The 27,143-nt window shown below is 43.3% G+C and overlaps 1 protein-coding gene across 6 annotated transcripts in view; it reads left to right on the top strand.

The window, feature by feature from the left end:
• The window catches only part of ATE1 (arginyltransferase 1), a 137,113-nt gene extending 117,184 nt beyond the window's left edge, over positions 1-19,929 (top strand). For all 6 annotated transcript variants that reach the window (XM_069753665.1, XM_069753668.1, XM_069753664.1 and 3 more), the window contains 2 exons: positions 18,377-18,497; positions 18,858-19,929. In XM_069753665.1, coding sequence (XP_069609766.1) covers positions 18,377-18,497; positions 18,858-19,036 — 300 coding nt within the window. In that variant the 3' untranslated portion in view covers positions 19,037-19,929. The remainder of the gene's footprint in view (positions 1-18,376; positions 18,498-18,857) is intronic.
• The last annotated feature ends 7,214 nt before the right edge of the window (positions 19,930-27,143 follow it).

Raw genomic sequence — 27,143 nt, 5'->3', positions numbered from 1 at the left:
ATCTGTAAAAATGAAAAAGTACTTTTTTTTCACAAAAATTCTTTTCGCCTCAATTTTTTCATTTTCACATGGGCAGTAGGATAAAATGGATCATAAAATTTGTTGGGCAATTTCTCCCGAGTACGCCGATACCTCATATGTGGGGGTAAACCACTGTTTGGGCACTCGGCAGGGCTCGGAAGGGAAGGCGCGCCATTTGACTTTTTGAATGGAAAATTAGCTCCAATTGTTAGCGGACACCATGTCGCGTTTGGAGAGCCCCTGTGTGCCTAAACATTGGAGCTCCCCCACAAGTGACCCCATTTTGGAAACTAGACCCCCCAAGGAACTTATCTAAATGCATATTGAGCACTTTAAACCCCCAGGTGCTTCACAGAAGTTTATAACGCAGAGCCATGAAAATAAAAATAAAAAATTATTTTCTCAAAAATGATCTTTTAGCCTGCAATTTTTTATTTTCCCAAGGGTAACAGGAGAAATTTGACCCCAAAAGTTGTTGTCCAGTTTCTCCTGAGTACGCGGATACCCCATATGTGGGGGTAAATCACTGTTTGGGCACATGCCGGGGCTCGGAAGTGAAGTAGTGACGTTTTGAAATGCAGACTTTGATGGAATGCTCTGTGGGCGTCACGTTGCGTTTGCAGAGCCCCTGATGTGGCTTAACAGTAGAAACCCCCCACAAGTGACCCCATTTTGGAAACTAGACCCCGAAAGAAACTTATCTAGATGTGTAGTGAGCACTTTGAACCCCCAAGTGCTTCATAGAAGTTTATAATGCAGAGCCGTGAAAATAATAAATACGTTTTCTTTCCTCAAAAATAATTTAGCCCAGAATTTTTTATTTTCCCAAGGGTAACAGGAGAAATTGGACCCCAATAGTTGTTGTCCAGTTTCTCCTGAGTACGCTGATACCCCATGTGTGGGGGTAAACCACTGTTTGGGCACACGTCGGGGCTCAGAAGGGAAGTAGTGACTTTTGAAATGCAGACTTTGATGGAATGGTCTGCGGGCGTCACATTGCGTTTGCAGAGCCCCTGGTGTGCCTAAGCAGTAGAAACCCCCCACAAGTGACCACATTTTAGAAACTAGACCCCCCAAGGAACTTATCTAGATATGTGGTGAGCACTTTGAACCCCCAAGTGCTTCACAGACGTTTACAACGCAGAGCCGTGAAAATAAAAAATCATTTTTCTTTCCTCAAAAATGATGTTTTAGCAAGCATTTTTTTAGATTCACAAGGGTAACAGGAGAAATTGGACCCCAGTAATTATTGCGCAGTTTATCCTGAGTACACTGATACCCCATATGTGGGGGTAAACCACTGTTTGGGCACACGTCAGGGCTCGGAAGTGAGGGAGCACCATTTGACTTTTTGAATACGAGATTGGCTGGAATCAATGGTGGCGCCATGTTGCGTTTGGAGACCCCTGATGTGCCTAAACAGTGGTAACCCCTCAATTCTACCTCCAACACTAACCCCAACACACCCCTAACCCTAATCCCAACTGTAGCCATAGCCCTAATCACAACCCTAATTCCAACTCTAACCTTAAGGCTATGTGCCCACGTTGCGGATTCGTGTGAGATATTTCCGCACCATTTTTGAAAAATCCGCGGGTAAAAGGCACTGCGTTTTACCTGCGGATTTTCCGCGGATTGCCAGTGTTTTTTGTGCGGATTTCACCTGCGGATTCCTATTGAGGAACAGGTGTAAAACGCCGCGGAATCCGCACAAAGAATTGACATGCTGCGGAAAATACAACGCAGCGTTTCCGCGCTGTATTTTCTGCACCATGGGCACAGCGGATTTGGTTTTTCATATGTTTACATGGTACTGTAAACCTGATGGAATACTGCTGCGAATCCGCAGCGGCCAATCCGCAGCCAAATCCGCACCGTGTGCACATAGCCTAATTCTAAAGGTATGTGCACACTGCGGAAAACGCTGCAGATCCGCAGCAGTTTCCCATGAGTTTACAGTTCAATGTAGACCTATGGGAAACAAAAATCGCTGTACACATGCTGCGGAAAAACTGCACGGAAATACAGCGGTTTACATTCCGCAGCATGTCACTTCTTTGTGCGGATTCCGCAGCGGTTTTACAACTGCTCAAATAGAAAATCGCAATTGTAAAACCGCAGTGAAATGCGCAGAAAAAAACGCAGTAAATCCGCCATAAATCCGCAGCGGTTTAGCACTAAATCCGCAGCGGAAAAATCCGCAGAGGACCAGAATACGTGTGCACATACCGAAACCCTAGCCCTAACCCTAACCCTACCCCTAACCCTAGCCCTAACCCTAACCCTACCCCTATTCTAACATTAGTGGGGAAAAAAAATTTCTGTATTTTTTTATTGTCCCTACCTATGGGGGTGACAAAGGAAGGGGTCATTTATTATTTTTTTTTATTTTGATCACTGAGATAGATTATATCTCAGTGATCAAAATGCACTTTGGAACGAATCTGCCGGCCGGCAGATTCGGCTGGCGCACTGAGCATGCGCCCGCCATTTTGGAAGATGGCGGCGCCCAGGGAGAAGACGGACGGGACCCCGGCAGGATCTGTAAGTATGATGGGGTGGGGGGGAACACGGGGGGGGGGGGGGGTTTCGGAGCACGGGGGGGAATCGGAGCGCGGCAGGCGTGGAACGGAGCACGGGGGCGTGGAATGGAGCACGGGGTGGCTGGAACGGAGCACGGGAGGGGGGTGTAACTGAGCACGGGGGGGTGGATTGGAATGCAGGGGGGGTGATTGGAGCACGGGGGGAGCGGACAAGAGCATGGAGGGGAGCGGGGCAGTGTACCGGGCAGATCGGAGGGCTGGGGGGGCGATCGGTGGGGTGGGGGCACATTAGTATTTCCAGCCATGGCCGATGATATTGCAGCATCGGCCATGGCTGGATTGTAATATTTCACCCGTTATAATAGGTGAAATATTACAAATCGCTCTGATTGGCAGTTTCACTTTCAACAGCCAATCAGAGCGATCGTAGCCACGAGGGGGTGAAGCCACCCCCTCTGGGCTAAACTACCACTCCCCCTGTCCCTGCAGATCAGGTGAAATGGGAGTTAACCCTTTCACCGGATCTGCAGGGACGCGATCTTTCCATGACGCCACATAGGCGTCATGGGTCGGATTGGCACCGACTTTCATGACGCCTGCGTGGCGTCATGGGTCGGGAAGGGGTTAAGATTGATTTCAGTTATCTATTGAGCCCTGAGACACAATACCATCCACAAGTTTATTTGAAAAACAAAACAATTAACTCTTTATGACACTTAAATTCAATTTGCATAATAATTTGGAACACAGTGTAGTGGCTAATATAAATGTTTAATAGAAAACCTTGTAGGGCATGCTGCCCCGAATCTGCGTGCTACAGGACCATCTGCAGACATTCCACAAAGACTTGGATGACCTGGCAGTTGCTCTATGCAAAACATGCTGGATTCTTCTGCTTTAATAATGTTTAGAGGATCTTGGGATAAGGCCAAACTCTTATCCATTTTTTGTTTACCAAAAGCTGATACGTCTTTTGATCATTAGTACAATGGCCTCTGAATTAATTGGGAGTGCACGCATGCAGCGGGTGAGAACTTGTCAACATTTGCGATTAGGTCTTTCCGTTCCTTCATAGATCATTTATATGTAGAGATTTCCTATTAACACAGGGTTTGTAGGTGACCGGATAGTCTTCTGTTTGTATACTGTACAGATATATAAATTTGGAGGGTGAAAAGTCGTTTCCTGACCATGAGTATGGCTTGTGTTTTTGATTTCCCGAAAGTGGAAAAAGAAAGCTGGCAGCATGTAAGAACCATATTGGAAGGGTCTCCCGGCTGGAAAGAGTGTTTAGAAAAGAGAGAGAAGCCATATGGTAAAACGGTAGATGTTCTTTTGTTTTATGCAGTTCATTCTGAGTATTACAGGATGACTTGCTTTTGAGAACCTTATTGATTTCATGGATGAAAAATGAATTACCAAACATATTAAAGATTGCATTATTGTTAAATTGTCTCTGTACCATAAGGGGACGATCTTGTATGTTTCACCGGAAGAAAATGGCTACCCTTTAAGTCAATATATGACCGCTCTTGACTTACAGGCTGTTAACTGATGGGTGGATGATTACCATCCTGGTTACACTGACTTCTATGCTCGTGGTACAATCGCTAATCCGATCGATCTGTGCGCATAGAGTATCATGTTATCGGCTGCACTTCTGTTTATATGACGTGCTGCCAAGAACAATGATTTTTAAGATTGCTTGAAAATCATCGCACATGATGAATGAGCATTTTCTAATAACACCCACATGGACGTAACCAATGTTAACTTATTAGGTGCCAAATGCTTTGATTACGAATATTTCCGCAAAGAGAGGTGAAATAAAGAAAGAAAATCTCACGCTTTATTCTGTTCTGCAGCCTGTATTACATCGTGTGTCCAGTTGAACTTGAAAGATTTGGTGAAAGACCCTCTTCAAAAGTTCCCATGCACAATATAGCAGCGTAACAATTGTTCACAGGAGCTCTCAGCTCCACCAAGTGTTTCCTTATGAGAGGGCCATTGCTAGATATTTTTGGCGGCAGCTCATCTCCCAGCGAACAAAAGAAATCATAGAATGTTAGAGTTGGAAGGGACCTCCAGGGTCACTGTGTCCAACCCTCTGCTCAGTGCAGGATTCACTAAACCATCTCAGACAGATGTCTGTCCAGCCCGTTTGACCAATATATCATATCATTTTCTTTCCCAATGTCATCTATTGGGGGCAGTCTGGAGGCCTCCATACATTATATACTGTTGGTTGATATGAGCGGGTACGGCCGACCTTAGTCTGTGTATAGGGGCCTTAAGACTCCATTCTCAGCTGGGTTCCTTAGATGGGTTTTCTGGATGTAGAAAAAAATAAGTAACTAACAGCAATATTATTTTCAATTCCTAAATATATTTAATTAGCAAATCACAATCGTGTTGCCTAGAAAAATAATGACTGTAGAATTAAAATTGCCACCGCCTTGTTTCACTAGAGTATTATCACAGGTGCGTGTGAGCATGTGCAGTAGAAAGCTCCACCCTCCTTCACATGTAGGAATATCATAGGTGCTAGGGTAAGAAGAGGCTGCTCACACTGCTGCCCACCCTGTCTACATTATCTAATACTGGAGATACCAGGGGTGCTGAGGTAAGAAGAGGCTGCTCACACTGCTGTCCACCCTGTCCATATGATCTAATACTGGAGATACCAGGGCTGGTGAGGAGAGGCTGCTAACACTGCTGTCCACCCAGTCTATCTGAACCCCCCCAAGTGCCCCCATTTTGGAAACCATACCCCTCAAGGATTTTATCCAGTGGTATTGAGCATATTGAACCCATAGGTGCGACACCGAATTGATAACATTAGTTTGTCATATTGAATGTCGCCATTAGTGTTGAGCACAAGTGCTCACTTCTCCAGTTTGCATTGGGTGCACAAGTATGCGGGAGCTGAGACCCCAGAGATTTTCCAATGCTGGGGGGCGCTATACAATTATTTCTCAGCGCCTTTAAAAAGTGTCGCTGAGGAGTAAGGCTATGTGCATACGTTGCGGATTGGTGTACGGATTTTTTCCGCACTGTTTTTGCAAAATCTGCAGGTAAACCACACTGGATTACCCGTGGATTTACTGCGGTTTTTGTGTGGATTCCTCCTGCGGTTTTACACCTGTGAATTCCTATTATGGAGCAGGTGTAAACCACTGCGGAATCCGGAAAAGAATTGATATGCTGCGGAGAAAAACACCGCTGTTTCCACACGGTTTTTTCCGCAGCATGTGCACTGCGAATTTTGTTTTCCATACGTTTACATGGTACTGTACAACGCATGAAAAAACCCGTCAAACCCGCTGTGGATCTGCAACGTGTTCGCATAGCCTAAGTACCCTTAATAGCTGCTGTGATCAAAGTAAAAATATTCATGTCCCACGGTAGGACTAAGTGGAAAAGTAAAAAAAAAAAAAAAAAAAGATACATACAATATGTAATAAAGTAAAAAAAAAACTACACAAAAAGCTGTTTTGCCACTAAAAACAAAGCCTTGGTGATAAAAGATAAAACATGTTTAAATATTTGTGCGTCGTGAATCAACACCAGTCTAAATTGATGAAGTCAGAGAAATATAGGCATAAATTAATTTATGGGATCAAATAACTAAAAATTGGCATGTGCATACAGGGCTGTGCAAACTATGACGACTCCTTTTCCCTGACTCCACGACTCACACACCACAGCCCTGCCTAACTACTGAGCATGTACATAAAGTGCAGCACAGATTCATCTCTACTAAAAGCTGAGATTCTTAGATTAGGAACAGGACATAAATTTATAGGACATTTTCTAACTTTTCCAAATTCTTGTGAAAAAATTCAATGAACCCAATTTATTATATATTGTAGGAGTCGGTCCATTTTATACCAACTCTGACTCCAGCAAAATCGACACCGACTCTGATTCCGACTCCACAGTCCTGTGTGCATATGTACACTGCTCAAAAAATAAAGGGAACACTAAAATCCCTCATCATAGATGTCTCTGAATTAAATATTCCAGTTGCAAATCTTTATTCATTACATAGTGGAATGCGTTGAGAAGAATAAAACATAAAAATGATCAATGTAAAACAAAATTAATATCCTATGGAGGTCTGAATTTGGAATGATATTCAAAATCAAAGTGGAAAATCAAATTACAGGCTGATCCAACTTCAATGGAAATGCCTCAAGACAAGGAAATGATGCTCAGTTGTGTGTGTGGCCACCAAGTACCTGTATGACCTCCCTACAAAGCCTGGGCATGCTCCTGATGAGGCGGCGGATGGTCTCATGAGGGATCTCCTCCCAGACGTGGATTAAAGCATCTGCCAACTCCTTGACAGTCTGTGATGCAACGTGACGTTGGTGGCTAGTGCGAGACATGATGTCCCAGATGTGTTCAATCAGATTCAGGTCTGGGGAATGGGCGAGCCAGTCCATAGCTTCAATGCCTTCATCTTGCAGAAACTGCTGACACACTCCAGCCGCATGAGGTCTGGCATTGTCCTGCACTAGGAGGAAACCATGGCCAACCGCACCAGCATATGGTCTCACAAGGGGTCTGAGGATCTCATCTCGGTACATAATGGCAGTTAGGCTACCTCTGGCGAGCACATGGAGGGCTGTGCAACCCTCCAAAGAAATGCCACCCCACACCATTACTGACCCACTACCAAAACCGGTCATGCTGAAGTATGTTGCAGGCAGCAGATCACTCTCCACGGCATCTCCAGACTGTTGCGTCTGTCACATGTGCGCAGTGAACCTGCTTTCATCTGTGAAGAGCACAAGGCGCCAGTGGCGAATTTGCCAATCCTGGTGTTCTGTTGCAAGTGCCAAGCGTCTTGCACGGTGTTGGGCTGTGAGCACAACCCCCATCTGTGGGCGTCAGGCACTTAGACCATCCTCATGGAGTCTGTTTCTAACCGTTTGTGCAGACACATGCACATTTGAGGCCTGCTGGAGGTCATTTTGCAGGGCACTGTGTTGTGAATTCAGCTTTTGGGCTCCCTCCGGTGGTTGTAGAGGGTAATGCAGTTGTGCCTGGACTGCAGGAGTGGACAGGTGTATCTACTAATTGCAAAACTGACTGGAGTATATAGCTTTGCAGGATCCTTTAGTCAGTGCCAGTTGTCCATTGTTCTGGAAGGATTCACTTCCCTGCTGGTCTCTCCAGTTTGCTGTGCTTTTCTACAAAGATAAGTCCTGGCTTTGTTTTTGCTGTCCACCTGCAGTGGACCTTATAGTTATGTGCTTTTTCATGTTTTTGTCTTGTCCAGCTTAGTCTGTGAAGGATTTTTTGCAGCCTAGCTATTTCTCTGGAGATGCAGATATACCCCCCATGTCTTTAGTCAGATGTGGTGATCCGTATTTTCTGCGGTGGATATTTTCTAGTGTTTTTATACTGACCGCATAGTACTCTGTTCTATTCTTTCTTTTTAGCTAGTATGGCCTCCTATGCTAAAATCTGATTTCATATCTGCGTATGTTATTTCCCTCTCCTCTCACAGTCAATATTTGTGGAGGGCTATCTTTTGGGGATTTTCTCTGAGGCAAGATAGGTTTCCTGTTTCTGTCTTTAGGGGTAGTTAGATCTTGGGCTGTGCCGAGGGGTCTAGGGAGTGTTGGGTACCCCCCACGGCTACTTCTAGTTACGCTGCTAGGTTCAGGGTTTGCGGTCAGTACAGGGACCACCTTCTCCAGAGTCCGTCTCATGCTGCTCCTAGGCCACCAGATCATAACAGCACTGGCAGTGCTCCTCCTGTTCCTCCTTGCACAAAGACTGAGATAGCGGTCCTGCTGCTAGGTTGTTGCCCTCCTACGGTCCCCTCCACATCTCCTGGTGTACTGGCCTGTCTCCTGGTAGTGCCTCCAGCCTCTGGATACTATGCTGACAGTCACAGCAAACCTTCTTGCCACAGCTCGCATTGATGTGCCATCCTGGATGAGCTGCACTACCTGAGCCTCTTGTGTGGGTTGTAGAGTCCGTCTCATGCTACCACGAGTGTGAAAGCACAACCAACATTCAAAAGTGACCAAAACATCAGCCAGAAAGCATTGGTACTGAGCTGTGGTCTGTGGTCCCCACCTGCAGAACCACTCCTTTATTGAGTGTCTTGATAATTGCCAATAATTTCCATCTATTGTCTATTCCAGTTGCACAACAGCATGTGAAATTGATTGTCAAACAGTGTTGCTTCCTAAGTGGATAGTTTGATTTCACAGAAGTTTGATTTGACTTGGAGTTAGATTCTGTTGTTTTAAGTGTTCCCTTTATTTTTTTGAGCAGTGTATTTCACCCCTTAGGTTATGAATCCCCTAAAAATATCTGGTGCAAGCAATTACCTTCATAAGTCACATGCTTAGTGAAAGGAAGTCCACCTGTGTGCAATCTAAGTGTCATGTGGTCTGTTATTATTTACACATTACCTTTTCTGAAAGGCCACAACATCAATAACCCCTTTTCCGACATCGGGCGTAATAGTACGCCGATGTCAGACTCCCTCCCTTTGATGCTGGCTCCGTCGCTGAGCTCACATCTTTTCCAGCATGTTAGCTGTTTTGCCCCATTCAAAATAAAATAAATAAAAAACCACACAATTGGTATCGCCGCGTTCAGAATCGGCTAATCTATCAATATGAAACCCAATCAATATTAACCCAATCGCTAAACGACGTAACGAGAAAGTCCAAACACCAGAATTTGGGGGGGTTTTTTGGTCGCCTCAACATTGCATTGAAATGCAATAAAGGGCAATCAAAAGAATGTATCTGGACCAAAATTGTATCATTTAAAAAAGTCAGCTCCGCTTGCAAAAGGCACAATTTTTTTTTTTTAAAAAGAAACGTTGGAATTTTTTTTTGCACCACTTAAAAAAGAACCCAGACATGTTTGGTGTCTATGAACTCATAATGACCTGGAGAATCATAATGGCCGGTCAGCTTTAGCATTTAGTGGAAAAAAAAAAAAATTGGATTGCAGTTTTTTTGCAATTTCACAGCACTTGGAGTTTTTTTCCCGTTTTCGAGTACATGACATGGTAAAACCAATGATGTCGTTCAAAAACACATTTGGTCCCGCAAAAAAACAAACCCTCACATGTCCATTTTGATCAAAAAATGAAAAAGTTATGGCTCCAGCAGGAAGGGGAGCAAAAAGTGAAAAAGCAAAACCAAAAATTCCTCTGGTTAATGGGTTAAGAAAGAAGCACCACTAACCAAACAGCACCATTAAGACCAAGGAGATCTCCAAAAAGTCAGGGACAAAGGTGTTGAGAAGTAGAAGTCATGGTTGGGTTATAAAATATGTATGTGTGTGTATGTGTATGTATGTATGTATGTATGTACGCACGCGCGCACACACACACACACAATCTCTGATGATCCCTCGGAGCACCTTCAAATCCATTTATCTTCATATGGAAAGAACATGGTACCACAACATACCAACCAAGAGTGACGCCCACCAAACACTCAGCTCTGGCAACGAGGGCATTAATCAGAAAGGAAGCACAGAGACCAAAGGTGACCCTGAAGGAGCTGCAGAGTTCCCAAGCAGAGACTGGAGTATCTGTCCATCGGACCACAATAAGCCGTACACTCCATAGAGGAGGCCTTTATGGAAGAGTGGGCAGAAAAAAGCATCTACTTCCACGCAAAAATTGTAAGGCTCATTTTCAGTTTGCCAAAAGACGTGGGACATTCCCAAAATGTATGGAGGAAGGTGTTGTGGTCAGAGGAGATCAAAATTTACATTTTACATTTTTGACCACCAAGGTAAACACTGTCTGGCACCAAACCAGCACAGCTCATCACCCCAAGGACATCATCCCCACAGTGAAACGTGGTGGCAACATCATGCTGTGGAGGTATTATTCGGCAACAGGGACAGGGAAAATGGATGATGCGAAATACAGGGATATTCTTGAGCAAAACCTGTTTGTCAGTGATTTGAGGCTGGGATGGAGGTTCACTTTCCAACAAGACAATGACCCAAAGCATTCTGCTGTCGCAATACTCGAGAGGTTTAAGGGGAAATGTGTAAATGTTTTGGAGTGGCAGAGTCACAGCCCAGACCTTAATCTAATCGAGAATCTGTGGTCTGACTTGATTGCTGTTCACCAGAGGAAACCATCTAACTTAAAGGAGCTGGAGCAGTTTTGCCTTGAGGAATGGGCAAAAATCCCAGTGGCAAGATGTGTTAACTTCATAGACTCATGCAAAGTGAGCTGCAGTTGTAATTGCAGCAAATAGAGGCTCTACAAAGTACTGACTTTAGGGGGGGGGGAATAGTTATGCACACTGAAGTTTTCAGTTACCGTATTTTTCGGACTATAAGACGCACCGGACTATAAGGCGCACCCAGGTTTTAGAGGTGGAAAATAGGGAAAAAAAATATTTGAAGCTAAAAAATGTGGTAAAATATTTAATAACATAAATGACATACTATTATATGTGGTGTTATTATATATAATAGTATGTTATTTTGTTGGAAGCTGCGGGACCAGTGTGGTGTCTGTAGAGCACTATATGAAGATGCTGGAGGGTGAGTATAAGAATGGGGGCACAGGGCTTATATTTAAAGCACCACTCCAGCACTGCAAAATAACACTGGAGTGCTGCTTTAAAATCCCATGGGAGAACTATAACTCCCAGCATGTCCTGCAGATCCTATGACATGCTGGGAGTTATAGTTCACCAAAGGAGTGGCAGAGTGCTTTATTGTGTTTTGTAAAGACTAACCTCTTAATTGTGGCAGCCAGCCACACTGTGGTGAGGTTAAAGCTGGAGCGTCCCATGACTGCACACAGAGCAGCTGCAGATTCTAGTGGAGACTGGAGAGCCTGAAGGACCTGTGATGATGTCAAGAAGAGGGAGGGCTCTGAGCTGCCATGTGATGCTCCAGCCCGCCCACTCCTGACATCATCACAGGTCCTCCTGCACAGAACTCAGCGTCCAGCATGGCAGGCAGGTACTATGCAGCGATCTCCTCTCTCCTCTGGCCCCTGCTGCTGCCTCCTCTCCCCCGGACACACAGACCTGCCCAGCTGCTGCAGGAATCAGCGCTGGAGAAGCCATGTGTGTCCCTGCTTAAGCATTTGCTGCTCCAGGCTCACTGCTCAGCTGATAGGTGGGCGGGGAGCCGCTAATGAATATTCACTGCACTTAATCATCGGGAGCACATGGTTTCTCCAGGGCTGATTCTGGGCAGCAGGGACATCCTGAAGTGGGATAACAGTGCGATCCCACTCACTGCTGCCCCCCTCCCCACATGCTACATCCGTACCATAAGACGCACCCACACTTTCCTCCCAAATTTGGAGGGAAAAAAGTGCGTCTTATGGTCGGAAAAATACGGTATTTTGTCCTATTTTGTTGTTTGCTTCACAATAGAAAGAAAACCAAATGTTCACAGTTGTATAGGCATGTTCTTTCCATGAACTGATGCAAACCCTAAAAAAAAAAACTATTTTAATTCCAGGTTGTGAGGTAGCAAAACACAAAAAATGCCAGTGGAGTGAATATTTTTGCAAGCCACTGTGTTTCATCCAAATGTGTTTCAAAATTCAAATGGGTCTCCTTCCTCTACGAGCCCTGCTGTGTGAAGAAACAGAGGATTCCGATCACGTGGGGCATCCGCACGCTCTGAAGAAACTGGGTAGCAAATTGTGTTCCATTTTGTAGTGCTATCCCTAGTTAAATTTATTTTTCTTCCACTTAGGAAATTTTTAAACCCTTCAGATGCTACACAGAAATTAATGCTAACAGCAGTTTTGAAGTATTTGAGGGGTGCAGTTTTTAAATTGGTATCAGTTTTGGGGCATTTCCAATATATAGGCCCCTCAAAGTCCATTTAAATCTGAATAGGTCCCTAAAGAAACAGGTTATGTAAATGTACCGTATATACTCGAGTATAAGCTGACCCGAGTATAAGCCGAGACCCCTAATTTTGCCACAAAAAGCTGTGAAAACTTAATGACTCGAGTATAAGCCTAGGGTGGGAAATGCAGCAGCTACCGGTAAATGTCAAAAATAAAAATAGATACCAATAAAAGTAAAATTGAGACCTCAGTAGGTTAAGTGTTTTTGAATATCCATATTGAATCAGGAGCCCCATATAATGCTCCATACAGTTCATGATGGGCCCCATATAATGCTCCATACAAAATACGCCCCATACAATGCTGCACAAATGTTTAATATGGCCCCATAAGATGCTCCATACAGACATTTGTCCCATATAATACTCCACAAATGCTGATTATGGCCTCATAAGATGCTCCATAGAGATATTTGCCCAATATAATTCTGTTCATGGCCCCATACAGATATTTGCCCCATATAATGCTGCACATGGCCCCATACAGATATTTGCCCCATATAATGCTGCACATGGCCCCATAGGATGCTCCATACAGACATTTGCCCCATATGCTGTTGCTGCGATTTAAAAAAAAAAAAAAAAAAAAAAGACATACTCACCTCTCGGGCCCCCGGCACTTGCTATATTTACCTGCTCCCCTTTCCACCGATGGGCGCCGCTGTGTCTTCCGCGTCCTCTGCACTGACTGTTAGACAGAGGGCGGCGCACACTAATCGCATCATCACGCCCTCTGAACTGAGCGTCACTGCAGAGGACGGAGAAGACACGTTGGCGGTGGAACGGGGAACAGGTGAATATCACGCACTGCGTTATACTCACCTGCTCCTGACGCGGTCCCTGCACGTCTGTTTCCCGGCGCCGGCAGCTTCTTCCTGTAGTGAGCGGTCACATGGTACCGCTCATTACAGTAATGAATATGCGGCTCCACCCCTATGGGAGTGGAGTCTGGTACATGTTCATTACTGTAATGAGCGGTACCATGTGACTGCTCACTACAGGAAGAAGCTGTCAGCGCCCGGGAACCAGCTGCAGGGACAGCGCCAGGAGCAGGAGAGTATTATTAGACAGCTGCCGCTCCCCCTCCCCTGCCGACCCCTTGGGAATGACTCGAGTATAAGCCGAGAGGGGCAATTTCAGCCTAAAAAAATGGGCTGAAATTCTCGGCTTATACTCGAGTATATACGGTATTTGAAAAAATGAAAAATTGCTGCCAAACTTTTAACCCTTCTAACATCCTAACAAAATATGTTTGAAAAATGATGTAGATGTAAATTAGACTTATGGGAAATGTTATTTATTAATAATTTTGTTGTAGTATGATGAACTTCCAAAATTTTGACAAATTGTTAAAACATCGACCTAAATTTACCACTTAACATAAAGTACAATGCGTCATGAAAAAACTGGGATACGTTGCAGCGTTCGGATTTCAAAAATTTGACCTGGCCAGGAAGGACAAAATTGGCTCCATCTCTAAGAGGTTAAGAAGAGCCAGTCCACCCCCAAGGTTACACTGTTTAAAACTATTGTATAGTTATACTATTGTATATCGATTAATATAAAAGTCACACGTTCCACTTGCACTAGCCTCCATGGGAGATGTCTCTGTCCGCCAACCTAATAGTAAACCAAATGAGCCACCAATGGTCTTTGATGATTGGGATGTACTCGGTCATATTTGACCTTGTCTCGAGTTGGGCTGAGATCGGGATCTTTTAGCACCGAGGCAATGCAGCACTTAATAACCACCAAGCCTTCTGAGAGAAGAATTGTGTGTGGTCCCCTGGGTGAGTATCACATTTGTGTTTCAGTAGCTTTTTTCCGTAGCAGAAAATCACGGCAATTATGGAAGCTATTTTTGTGCACCTTTTCTGTGGAATAAAACCGTAAATACACTGCGCGTGCCAGGAAATATTCTGAAATACTGGTCTTAATTCTCAAAGCTGCTTTTTTCCAGAGGTGTTTTATCAGCTCTTTAAATCTGTCAAAAACAACTTTCAGATCTTAATATGGAAATTCCTTAGTTTTCATTTCTATACAGACAATCACTTCTGGAAATCGGCAATATTTGAGACCTTTTTAATAAATGTATTATTAAATCAAATTCTTGTAATAACATGGCATGTCACCGATCTGCTGGGGGAGGGAGATTTCTGAGGCCGAGGCAAAACCTGTAAGAGAGCAGAAACGCGTTACTGGTGCTAATGGTGCCTCATTCTTGGGATCGATGGGGATCCAGACACGCCTATTTTAAGCCATTTTGGTTCCTCACGGCTGTGACTCCCATTGTTATTTTCCTTTTAGAACGGATTACGACTTGAAGTCTCTGCATATACTGCATACTGCAAGACTGATACATAGCAAACCTGAGAGGTGGGATTGATGGTTAAGGATTCACCAGGCGCTTCCTTAGTCATGCACCTGTCCCTCTTGTTTCTAAATGAGCCACAGCACATTGGGGCATAATTATCAATACTGTTAATTTGAGGCTGTTAATTGGTGATGCGTGTCGTGTGGCTGAATATTGCTGTCACTGCTACATTGCAACGCAGTACAAGTTGATTGAGGTCATCCTTCGACCCCCCCCAAGGGTACTTCGTCTGCGACATGCAAGTTGCAAAAATTTCAATAACATTAGGTTTTTCTGCAGCTTTTCAGCCACAAAATCCTCGAGGTTGCCCATTTGCTTGTATTGCGCTGAGATGTAGCGGTGACATTTTGCAATCTTTAGCCATGCGGCAAGTGTCAAGTCTAAAGCTGCCAAGTCGTCCCAGCCTTAACGAGACAGTGTTAAAATTGCCAAAATTATCAGTATCTCATGCTGATAAACTAATTTAGTGCATCGTTGGACTGTCTAATCTGAGTTTACACCATGTATTAGGGGGCTTATTTTGCTTCAGAAATTTGCAAAGCAACCCCAATTTCCAGCAAAGCCATTCCCCCTTGTCAGAAAGTGTCTGCAACACATACGGATGAAGTCCTAAGAGGTAGTTTTGGGGGGCTGACACATTTGAAATAATCATACTATTTTTGTATACGTTTTCCCTAGTGGTGTTTTTAGTAGTAATAATTTTGTTGGTAGTGACTGGGGATGTGAAATGCAGAGAATTGACATTCTGAAAGGAAATACCGATTAAGAGGAGTGACCTTCGGTGAATAACTTAATTTTTAAACAAGATTTTCATTTTAAATTTATAAAACAATTATATTGATTTTTTTTCCCATATCACCATCTATACTGTATATTAAAAAAAAAAAAAAAGTAAATCTTGGATCTTTCACACTGGCCACTAGCCCACATGCTAGACTCACACGTCCTGTTCTATCTTTGACTTTTCAGCAGTCCCGTTATCATCAGAGGTTGGATTAAAATGAAAAGCAACATCGCTATATTCAGTAGATATCACAAGATCCAACATCACATAGGTGATTTCACTGCTCCCCTCCTCCCCCTTCCTTCACAGTGATGTTTGCCCAGATTAGAATTCTTTTCATGCCATTTTCAAGTAGCTCCGCCCAAATGGGTGGATCTGGGGAGGGGGCGTGGCTACAGCCGGCTATCCAGTTCATTATAATTCCAAATATTTTGTTTACTGTAATTGCTATCCCCATGCCTGTCCAGGGTAGTATTTCTGGTGAGGTGCACTTCTGAGAAGATGGGCCAAATTCATAAAAGGAAACCGGTCACGTGAAAAAAATGCTACCAACCCTCAGATATGGGGTTAATCTGCAGGTTGTCAGGGTTGTGAACATGCTCAGCAGCGGCACATAGACCCCCGCTGCTGGGAGTAAATGAACTTTGTACCTCTCAGTAGTGTTCCGGTTTCAGTCACTGGAGCTTTGCTTCAGTCACTGCTCTGAGTATAGAGAGCGGCAACTGTATCTGTGCCCCCTGCACTCACTGACAGCCGGCCCTAATGCTGAGCTGCTGTCAGTCAGTGTGGAGGGCTCGGCTACAGCCGCCGCTACCAGTATACAGAGCAGTGACTGAACTTGCGCAGCGGCCGGCTCGTGACTGGAACCTGAACGCTGCCGGGAGGAATGAAGTTCATTTCCTCCCAGCAGTGGGGCTCTCGGCGCAGACGCCGGGCAGGTTCAAAATGCTAAGATTAACCCCACATCTGCAGGTTAAGTGTTTTTTTTTTTTTTTTCACTTGACAGGTTCCCTTTAAAGGGATATTCCAATGACAGACATCCTATCCCAATATGTAGTAGGTGTGATAATATATTAGCAAATACCTCCCATTAAACATGTATAGTTTTTCTGATTCGCCTTGTCTTTCCTCGAGTAGGCATTGCTGGACTTAGGAATCCATGATTACGACTTCATGGATATTTAAAAGTACTGCAATGCCTGCACATGAGGAAAGAGACATAGCCAAGCAGAAGAACTATACTACATTTCTAATTGGAGGTATTTGCTAATATTATTATTACACCTACAGATTGGAGTAGGATCTTAGAGATGGGAATACCCATTTAAGTAGCACGCACCTCTTCATGAATTTGGCACCGGGTTCTCCAGCGAGCACTTCAGTAAAACTGGTGTACGCAAAGTCAGTTTTAATGAATCTGCCCCATAGGGATTGAATCAATTAGATTGTATAGGGGCGCTAATCTGTGCAGAGGCCCGTCTTGTGTACAAGGGCTATTGGAAGCGGAATGACTTATTTTCAGGAATACAGTATGCGGATACTTTAGACTGTTCGTATTTCACCAATATTTATCAATATTTATAAAATGACTCCTTCCTCAGGAGCGTTACACTTCTTTTGAAAAATAATTTGACTTCATTTTCGTGCGTTTGACCATTCAGTATATTGTTAGTAAGAAGTCGGATTGTTTCTTCCATCTAGTTGATCCACATAATTCTGGTTACTTATTTGTGTGAAGAATGGAGTAGTGATGGCAACCACAGTGGCGAGAAGAAAGACAAATAAAGGCCAATTCTTTCCCTATGCCCGGTACATGCAAGGAATAGTAAACAGCGCAGGGCATGACTGGTATCACAAGCATTAAAGTGCCAAGTTGAGCCGACCGCTTCCTTTTATCTTATGCTTTAAAGGGAAATTGTCATCAGGAAATAACCTATTACGTCTAGTTTTTGTGTGATAATTTTTTTTAAATACTTGTAAATGTGTGTGTTTTTTTCGTATGATTACTATAAAAAGAAATTAAACAAAATTACGAGTCTTGCAACTTTCACACTGCTAACCGGGCCATTTTAGACCCATACTTGCTGTCCTTTCAGGAAGAGTTAACAGCAGTTTCCTTATGTCATTAGAATCCTGCCTCTGAAGATAACACCTCGGCTGATAACACAGGATCCTCTAATCACAGCTGATGGTGCTCCCCTCTCCCTTCATAATGACTTTTGTACATGGTCGTTACACACCTAAAACAAAAAATGGGCTCCGTGTCTGACTGCTGTGACCATGTACATTTGTTGTTTCCTGAAATAGGAAGTATGAGTCTAAAAGAAAAAAAACTGGCCAATATGAAAATTTTAAAATATAGTTTTTTTTTTACGATTTAATACAAATTGATATGTAAAAAGAAAATTTGCCAAAAATTTTAAAAATAAATGTTCATGGAACACGAAAACCTGATTTAAACTATCCTCTTGTAATGATGGCTTACCTTGTAAGTTTAAAAGCAAGAGAAGACCAACATTAAGGATTTGTGATATGTCAAAAAGTAAAAATTATACTAGAGCGGGACGAACCCCAGGACCATGTAGGCTATGGGTTGAAACATTTTTTTTTTTTATTTTATCTTGGTCTTTGCATTTTCTCTGGATTATGTCTGAGAACGTTCTTATTGTTTAACATTTAAATAGGTTCCTGTATTTTTCCCCCCTGATAAACATTGAATCCATGTTCTTATTGTGCCGTCCTTCATGCGTTTCCTCTCTTTCGTAGGGTCAATATAAGCCATCCCAACTTCTTTGTCCGGAGAGCTATTCCTGGGTGCCTATCGAGAAATGTTTACCGCTGCTCGAGTCTTCTAAATACTCTCGGTTTAGTGATAATCCTAAAGAAGGTACATGCTTTTCTAGACTGCTTTCCTACCATTTTTCTAGCCTGCGTTCCTACCCCAAAGGCTTTACTTTGCCTATCAGCGGACATTTTCATTAATACTTCACACTAACAAGGTCAAAGTCACCCAATACTGTTCATTTTCTATAGAGGCCTTTAATATTGTGCTATGTGAGGTGGTCTCTTTAAAACCAGCTGGGCCACAGATGTTCTTGTGCAGAATTACATTTTTCATTCTGTCCATCAGACATTGCTCTGGCACTCCTGCTTTTTCATGTCTTTGTTCTGTACAGATGTTTAAGGAGATTCTCACCGCCATTGCTTTTTTCTCTTGTGTGAACGTCACCTCTGCTTCCTTTCACAGGGGACAAGGACCACTTGTCAGAGTTGAATCGAGTTCGAGTCTTGCACAAACGCACCGTCATGCCTTACAGCGTCTACAAGAAGAGACGCAAGGGGCCAAGCGATGAGACTGTTGTCAAGCAGTACGCCACTTTGGTGGGTCAGACCTGCGCAGAACGCATGCTTCTATACCGCAGCTGAAGCTTCATCACATTTGGTTCCCCAACGTAAAGCTCTGGAGAAGAAGACTGCATGCTGATATTTTTTTTACCATGGTTGAAATAAATCTATAGAGATGGAAGAAGTGTGAATTGCCATTAGCTCCTATACATAATATTATGCCCCCAAAGAAATATACCCCTCCTTTTGTGCATTGGATAAGAAGTCTATGGAGTGGTCATGGGGAGGCGGCTAGAAAAATTTTGTCCGTCTCCGTCCATTTGCCCCATGTTTTAGAAACTAAATGTTTTAGGTTTTACGTGTTGCTGAGACAGAGCTGAATATAATGTGTGTTGGCATTTAAGAGACTGCACTTTATGGTTTTGTGTCCTTCACTATGGGATGTCCTGCAAGACTCTCTAGGCACGTATTTGTTGCTGGTGGCAGGCTTTAATGAAAAGTAGATCTATAAAGGACTCGGAGATAGCAGCATCGATTAGATATGCAATTATTTTAAAGGATCCTGTGTCATCTTTGGACTTTGGAAGTGTTGTGGCCTTCTCTTTTTTTTGCAAACTTTATCCTTACCGGGTCCCTTGACACCCTACGTGCCTCTTAACTGTAACCAGGTTTGGCAGACCATGCCCGACCATCACTGTATATACTGAAAACTTTATAAAGTTGCTCTAAACGCCCACAGCAGCCCGTCCTTCTCATCGTGATAATCGGCCCTATTCAGTAACAGATTCCTGTTTACGGAGAATATACTTTGGTGACGTCTGTAACTAATCGGAAGGCTACACGTTTCAGGAGTTCCTAGTCTGTTTACCTACTGTCAAGTTAACTTGTGTTCCATTGTTTTCTGTTAGGTGCTTAGAGACATTAAAAATTTTATTTTTTTTTCTCCCAATAAAAAAAAAACCTTGAAAACATCATGAAGGCTCTTCCTTTTTTTGATTTAGTGGCAATTTTTTTTTTTTTTAATTGTACTGGTTATCAGGGCTGTAGAATCGTTAAGCCAAACCTCCGACTCCACAGCCCTGGTCGTTGTCTCCTGATTTGCTTTCAGGAATTGATATTTCTGTTCTGAAAAAGATTGTTAAAATATTTTGTGACGTAATACAGATATAATGCAATATTGGGTTCATAGTCCTTTTGGCTCCAAAAATGGAGACTGGGGGGAAAAATAAATTCAAGGAAATCTTTGATGTAAATATCTCTTCCATGTCTTCTCCATTGCACCCGAGCATGGTCAGATAACACCTTATCCAAGCACGTTCGCTCATCACTAGTTACCATCACATAGGGAGGAGTGGTGGTTCTGGGATTGGAGGAAAACAACTTCTTCGTCCATTTCATGTCCTGATACAAATTGAGTGCAAGTATTGTATATTTTATTTTCTTGTATACTTTTTGCATCAAAAAATGTCTGTTCGTGGCATAATTGCCGCCAGACAAGAAGAGATTCCAACAAGAGTAGAGTTAAAATAATCATTTTTATTAATGAACTGTTAAAATAAAAAATGGATGGATAAAAATAGACCGGGCTAAAATCCTCTAAATATAGAGGGGGAGACACAGTAAAAATGCATATGACCAAAGTGTGAAAAAATATATCAGCCCAAAACCACTGAAGAAATCAATATAACACTGGCCAAGCAGCTACAGTATACCACTAGAGGAATGTAGATGTCTATTAGTTGTCCCTATAGGGTACAATAATCAGAATGCAGGAGTTAATACAATAATAGAATATACAAAAACATAGTCCCCTTCATGGAAGCTGTCTGGCAGTTAATAAACCACAATATCTAATGTATCCATAAATAGCATGCTGTATAATCACCAAAAAATGCACCCCACATAGGCCTCACATGGAACATCCATTACCTGAATGTGGCTAGTGGTGCTGGGCAGTGAAGTTTATCAGGGACCGTGCTCACCCTCCCACCCAACGGGCTCCGTTTCGCTGCTCGCTTCTTCCGGGGTCGAACCGTTTAAAGTTTGCAACTTTAGTTCTATTATCATTGATATATTGCTCTCATATTCTATGTGTCATTATTATGCAATGCTAATTGGGTAAAGCACAATTGATTTTGCACAGTTGGTAACTTACAAGACAGGAAGTACAGTAAAAATTGCAGGAACGCGCCCTTGTCTATATGAGACTACCTTAACACTCGTGTTGGTACGGGTCCGTCGCTATGCGTCGGGCCGACGCACATTGTGAAATTTGTGCACGACGTGGGCAGCGGATGTAGGTTTTCAACGCATCTGCTGCCCATTCTGAAGTCCGGGGAGGAGGGGGCGGAGTTTCAGCCGCACGTGCGCGGTAGAAAATGGCGGACGCGACGGACAAAAATACGTTACATTGAACTTTTTTTTACGACGGTCCGCCAAAACACGACGGATCAGTCGCATGACGGACGCGATCTGTCGCTAATACAAGTCTATGGGCAAAAAACGCATCCTGCAAGCACATTTGCAGGATCCATTTTTTGCACAAAACGACGGATTGCTAGAAACGCAAGTGTGAAAGTAGCCTAAATCAGGGGTGTCAAACTGCATTCCTCAAGGGCCGCAAACAGGTCGTTTTCAGGATTTCCTTGTATTGCACAAGGTGCTGAAATCATTCTGTGCAGGTGATTAAATGATCACCTATGCAATACAAGGAAATCCTGAAAACATGACCTGTTTGCGGCCCTTGAGGAATGCAGTTTGACACCTCTGGCCTAAATTAACCATGTGAAGTACTACGTCCTAGTTTCCACATCGATGTACGTCAGCAGCCCAGGATGAAGAGTTTATTACATTGTGTAACTGCGGCAATTTCCTTTTTATGTCGTGGCACATTTATAATTTTGGAAATCTATAATCTCTTTAAAGCGGCTTCAATTTTGTGGCAGGTACGTGAAAAATATACAGGATCGGTTTTCAAGTCTAGTGTGTATGGACTCAATTATCTTTTCGTCTTTAAAGTGCTTTCAAACAGAGGCACTACACATTCTGCATTTCTGAGGAATATGTGTGGCCTTATTGTGCTCTTGGGATGGAAGAGACCAAAGTGTGTCCTCCCTGTATAGTCTGCATGAGTTCATTGCTCTAATCTGAGCCTTAATAAAACCCATATGCCCAGAATTAGAGGGCTTAGCCTACATCAGAAACCTCTGGGCTCCTTTCTACTCCTTGTGTTCCGTGCAGGCTCTAATCCTCTCTGGCGTTTGCTCTTGTTATTTCACCCTTTACTCTGTGGTTCAGGAGGAAGGCTAAGGTTCCAAGGCAATCAGTGCTATGAAATGAGAAGCATGCAGAACTTTTCACGACCCGACCATGTGAATTGCAGTGGACGATTTAAATTTGCAAAGATGTTAGCTGTACAAACACTGCCTTCTACCTAATGTCACTATGATCCTCATGGAATGCCATCAGAAACCCGACTCATTGCGTGATAACACAGAAGCGGAGATCCGATTTATTTAGCTTTATTTTTAATTAAGTTTCTGTTGCATAAATAAAGACATTAGATTCAGTTTCAGTCTTTTTCATATGTCTATCTGTTTGCACAACTAATGTGGTTTCTTTCCTTTTATTGCATTGATGCTTTAATTTGAAAGCGGAGAGTGGGTGATCTGGAGAAATACGTGCAAATAAACTAGGGGAACTAGGGGTGCCAAGGGATCCGAAACATTCAGAAACCTCCTTCTGGAACCACGATGGGCACCTTTTTAAAGTCCGTAGGATCTTTCTCGATTTTGCAGTATCTGCTAAAAACCTCACCTGTCAAACCTGTTATAGCTTCATTATTAAAGAAAAGAAACCTACTAGTGTGGACAATGCCCAAAAGAAATTAATAACTTCTTTTTTTTTTAGCCATTTAAAAATAAAAAGCAAAATACTAGCTTCAGCTGGCGATATTTTAGGGTTTGTTTTTTTTTTTTTGGCCCAAACACTAGTGATACGTCCAGTATTTTTCTCCGTATTTCACATCAGTATTTGTAAGCCAAAACCAGGAATGGGTGAGAAATACAGAAGTGGTGACGTGTTTATACACTTCTCAAAAAAATAAAGGGAACACTTATATTCTGTTTAACTCCAAGTAAATCCAACTTCTGTGAAATCAAACTGTCCACTTAGGAAGCAAACCGTTTGACAATCAATTTCACATGCTGTTGTGCAAATGGAATAGACCAGAGGTCCCCAACTCCAGTCCTCAAGGCCCACCAACAGGTCATGTTTTCAGGATTTCCTTTGCATTGCACAGGTGATGCAATTATTACCTGGGCAAGACTAAGGAAATCCTGAAAACATGACATGTTGGTGGGCCTTGAGGACTGGAGTTGGGGACCTCTGGAATAGACAACAGATGGAAATGATTGGCAATTATCAAGACACACTAAAGGAGTGGTTCTGCATTTGGGACCACAGACCACATCTAAGTACCAATGCTTTCTGGCTGATGTTTTGGTCACTTTTGAATGTTGGTTGTGCTTTCACACTTGTGGTAGCATGAGATGGAATGTACAACCCACACAAGTGGCTCAGGTAGTGCAGCTCATCCAGGATGGCACATCAATGCAAGCTATGACAAGAAGGTTTGCTGTGTCTGTCAGCGTAGTGTCCAGGGGCTGGAAGCACTACCAGGAGACGTGGAGGGGGTCGAAGAAGGGCAACAACCCAGCAGCAGGACCGCTACCTCAGCCTTTGTGCAAGCAGAAACAGGAGGAGCACTGCCAGAGCCCTGCAAAATGACCTCCAGCAGGCCACAAATGTGCATGTGTCTGCACAAACTGTTAGAAACCGACACCATGAGGGTGGTCTGGGTGCCCGATGTTTACAGATGGGGGTTGTGCTCACAGCCCAACACCGTGCAAGATGCTTGGCATTTGCCATAGAACACCAGGATTGGCAAATTCACCACTGGCGCCCTGTGCTCTCCACAGATGAAAGCAGGTTCACACTGAGCACATGTGACAGAGTCTGGAGTGCTGTGTAGAGCGATCTGCCTGCAACATCCTTCAGCATGACCGGTTTGGCAGTGGGTCAGTAATTGTGTGGGGTGGCATTTCTTTGGAGGGCCGCACAGCCCTCCATGTGCTCGCCAGAGGTAACTTGACTGCCATTAGGTACCGAGATGAGATCCTCAGACCCCTTGTGAGACCATATGCAGGTGCAAAAGGCCCTGGGTTACTTCCGATGCATGACAATGCTAGGTCTCATGTGGCTGAAGTGTGTCAGTGTACATGATGAAGGCATTGATGCTAAGGACTAGCCTGCCCATCCACCAGCCCTGAATCCAATCGAGCACATCTGGGACATCATGTCTCGTTCCATCCACCAACGCCACGTTGCACCACAGACAGAAGTTGGCGGATGCTTTAGTCCAGGTCTGGGAGGAGATCCCACAGGATAACATCCACCGCCTCATTAGGAGCATGCCCAGCCATTGTAGGGACATCATACAGGCACGTGGAGGCTACACACACTACTGAGCATCATTTCCTTGTCTTGAAGCATTTCCACTGAAGTTTGATCAGCCTGCAACTTCATTTTCCACTGATTTTGAGCATCATTCCAACTCCAGATCTCTGTGAGATATTAGTTGCGGTTTACGTTGATCATTTTTAGGTTTTATTGTTCTCAACATATTCCACTATGTAATGCAGTGTTCCCCAACTCCAGTCCTCAAGAGCCACCAACAGGTTATGTTTTCAGGATTTCCTTAGTATTCACAAGTTTATTATCTGTGAAGGTGATGCAATTATCACCTGGGCAATACTAAGGAAATCTTAAAAGCATGACCTGTTGGTGGCTCTTGAGGACCGGAGTTGGGGAACACTGATGTAATGAATAAAGATTTACAACTGGAATATTTCATTCAGAGATATCTAGGATGTGGGATTTTAGTGTTCCCTTTATTTGTTTTGAGCAGTGTATTATACTTCTCTGATTGTTCCACTCCTGTTTTTTTTGTTTGTTGAAAACCCGAGCAACAAGTATACTCATCACTAATGCTGATGTAAAATATTGAAGGTGGCCTAAGACTACACGTAGCATCTACACTGAGAGTAGATGTCCCGCAATGGAGATGCCATAACAACATTCACAGTGGCATTTACCAGGCCGAGTATCATTGTGAAAGAAGAATATTTGCAGCGGGTCACACATGCTCAAGGCTCCTTGATTTTATAGAGTGAAAACATCCTAAACAAGGTTGCAAACCAAATACACTCCTTAATAATGTTATTAAATAAATTATTTGACTCACATAGCACCGTTAATTCCACAACACTTTACAGACATCATCAACACACTCACAAGCTAGATTCCCTATCAGTATGTCTTTGGAGTGTGCGAGGAAACCGGAGAACCCAGAGAAAACCTACACAAACACGGGGAGAACATACAAACTCCTTGCAGATGTCGTTGATGGGATTTGAACCCAGGACCCCGCACTAAGCCAACGTGCTGCCTACTGTCCTGCATTCCCACACCCCTGTGGAAGTGTTGGTGTGCTGTCCAAATTTTTAATTGCACAGCACATGGACCCTTTAAGTAGGTTCTATTCTAATTCTCAAAATCGGATCAGACTATGACACGCTTTGAGCTTCGTGGATCTCATTCTCAGATCTGTGATTTTATCGAATATGAGACTAAATCCATTCTACTCAATGGGTCAGTGGCAGCAAGGTATTGAATTGGCCACCAAAGTCTTCAGATCTCAATGTGATCAAGCATCGGTGGTATGTGCTGAAAAACAAGTCTGGTCCATTAAGGTCTCACTGAGCAACTTACAGGTGGGACTTCTACTGCTAGTATATTGGTGTCCTACCTTCAGAGGTCTTGTGGAGTCCATGCCACAATGTGTCAATTGCTGCCACGCAGTTGTAACTGCATTTTACAGTGCCAGTTCTGGTCTTAAACCTTTTACTAAATTTGTAACCAATAAGATAATTACAAATAAACTAAACTTAACTCTTGGTACATGAGCCTTAAAATTACATTTTAATTTACATTTTCATAAAATGTTATAATATGATTAGACAAAATAGAGACTGATGTTAGGAGACATAAAAATACACTCCTGCAGCTTACAGTATGAGTGAAGAGGATTCCACATTTATCTGATCCTCATCACATCTGTGGAAAAATTGAGGGGGACACATTACGTGAAAGCTACCCCCCATGCCATTTATCCTGGTCACACATCTCAAAACTGTTAATAACTCGGGTCAGGCCTTCTCCAGACTAAGGTCTCCTCATTTTCTCTAGTGCATTACAAAATGTGCCCAGTGATTACTCTAACGTGACACTTTTTTTTACTTTAGAAAAGGGCATTCTGAATACTGTTGTCCCCCAAAAAATTGGCAAAATAGCATAAAGCAGTTTTAGTGATACATACTTCTGCTTTGGACAGTCTGTCTAGAGGGAATCTGTCAGTAGGATCAGCCCTCCTAAGCCTTCTCTATGGGCTTGTACGTCATAGGTGATTAAATTGATATCTTGATATGTGATCCGATGTCTTATTCCAGACAAATCCACAGTGTTTTTTTATATTTAAAGGAGTTGTTTAAATCTATGGGCCACACATAGATCTCCTTGAATCTGCCTCCAGAGATTATTGTAAACAAAAGGGGAGTTACCAATTTGAGACATGTAATGATGGACAGTCTGCTGCCCTGATCTTACTGCAGAACTGTGTGATTATAACTGGCACATCTGCAGGCTCCTCTCAGCTTCATGTTACATCTCACAGGAAGCCAGTGTTGCAATACAGCAGAGCTGTGAGAGCTGCAGCTGCTAACATGTTTGTAATGAGGAAAAGGTCAGTTCATCTGTATTAAATACATGTCTCACACTGGTAATGTCCCCTTCCATTTACAATAACCTTTGTAGGCAGAATCTCAGGGAGATCTATGGCCAGCCCATAGATCTTAATATCTAATTTACATAATAAGAACAACGTGGATTTCTTAGGAATAAGACATCAGATATCAAGATATAGGGCTGCACGGTGGCTCAGTGGATAGCACAGCAGCCTTGCGGCGCTGGGGTCCTGGGTTCAAATCCCATCAAGGACAACATCTGCAAGGAGTTTGTATGTTCTCCCCGTGTTTGCGTGGGTTTTCTCCCACATTCCAAAGACATACTG

Source organism: Ranitomeya imitator, chromosome 2 (genome assembly GCF_032444005.1).
Source record: "Ranitomeya imitator isolate aRanImi1 chromosome 2, aRanImi1.pri, whole genome shotgun sequence".
Taxonomy (NCBI): domain Eukaryota; kingdom Metazoa; phylum Chordata; class Amphibia; order Anura; family Dendrobatidae; genus Ranitomeya; species Ranitomeya imitator.
This window is presented reverse-complemented; position numbering and strand designations above follow the sequence as displayed.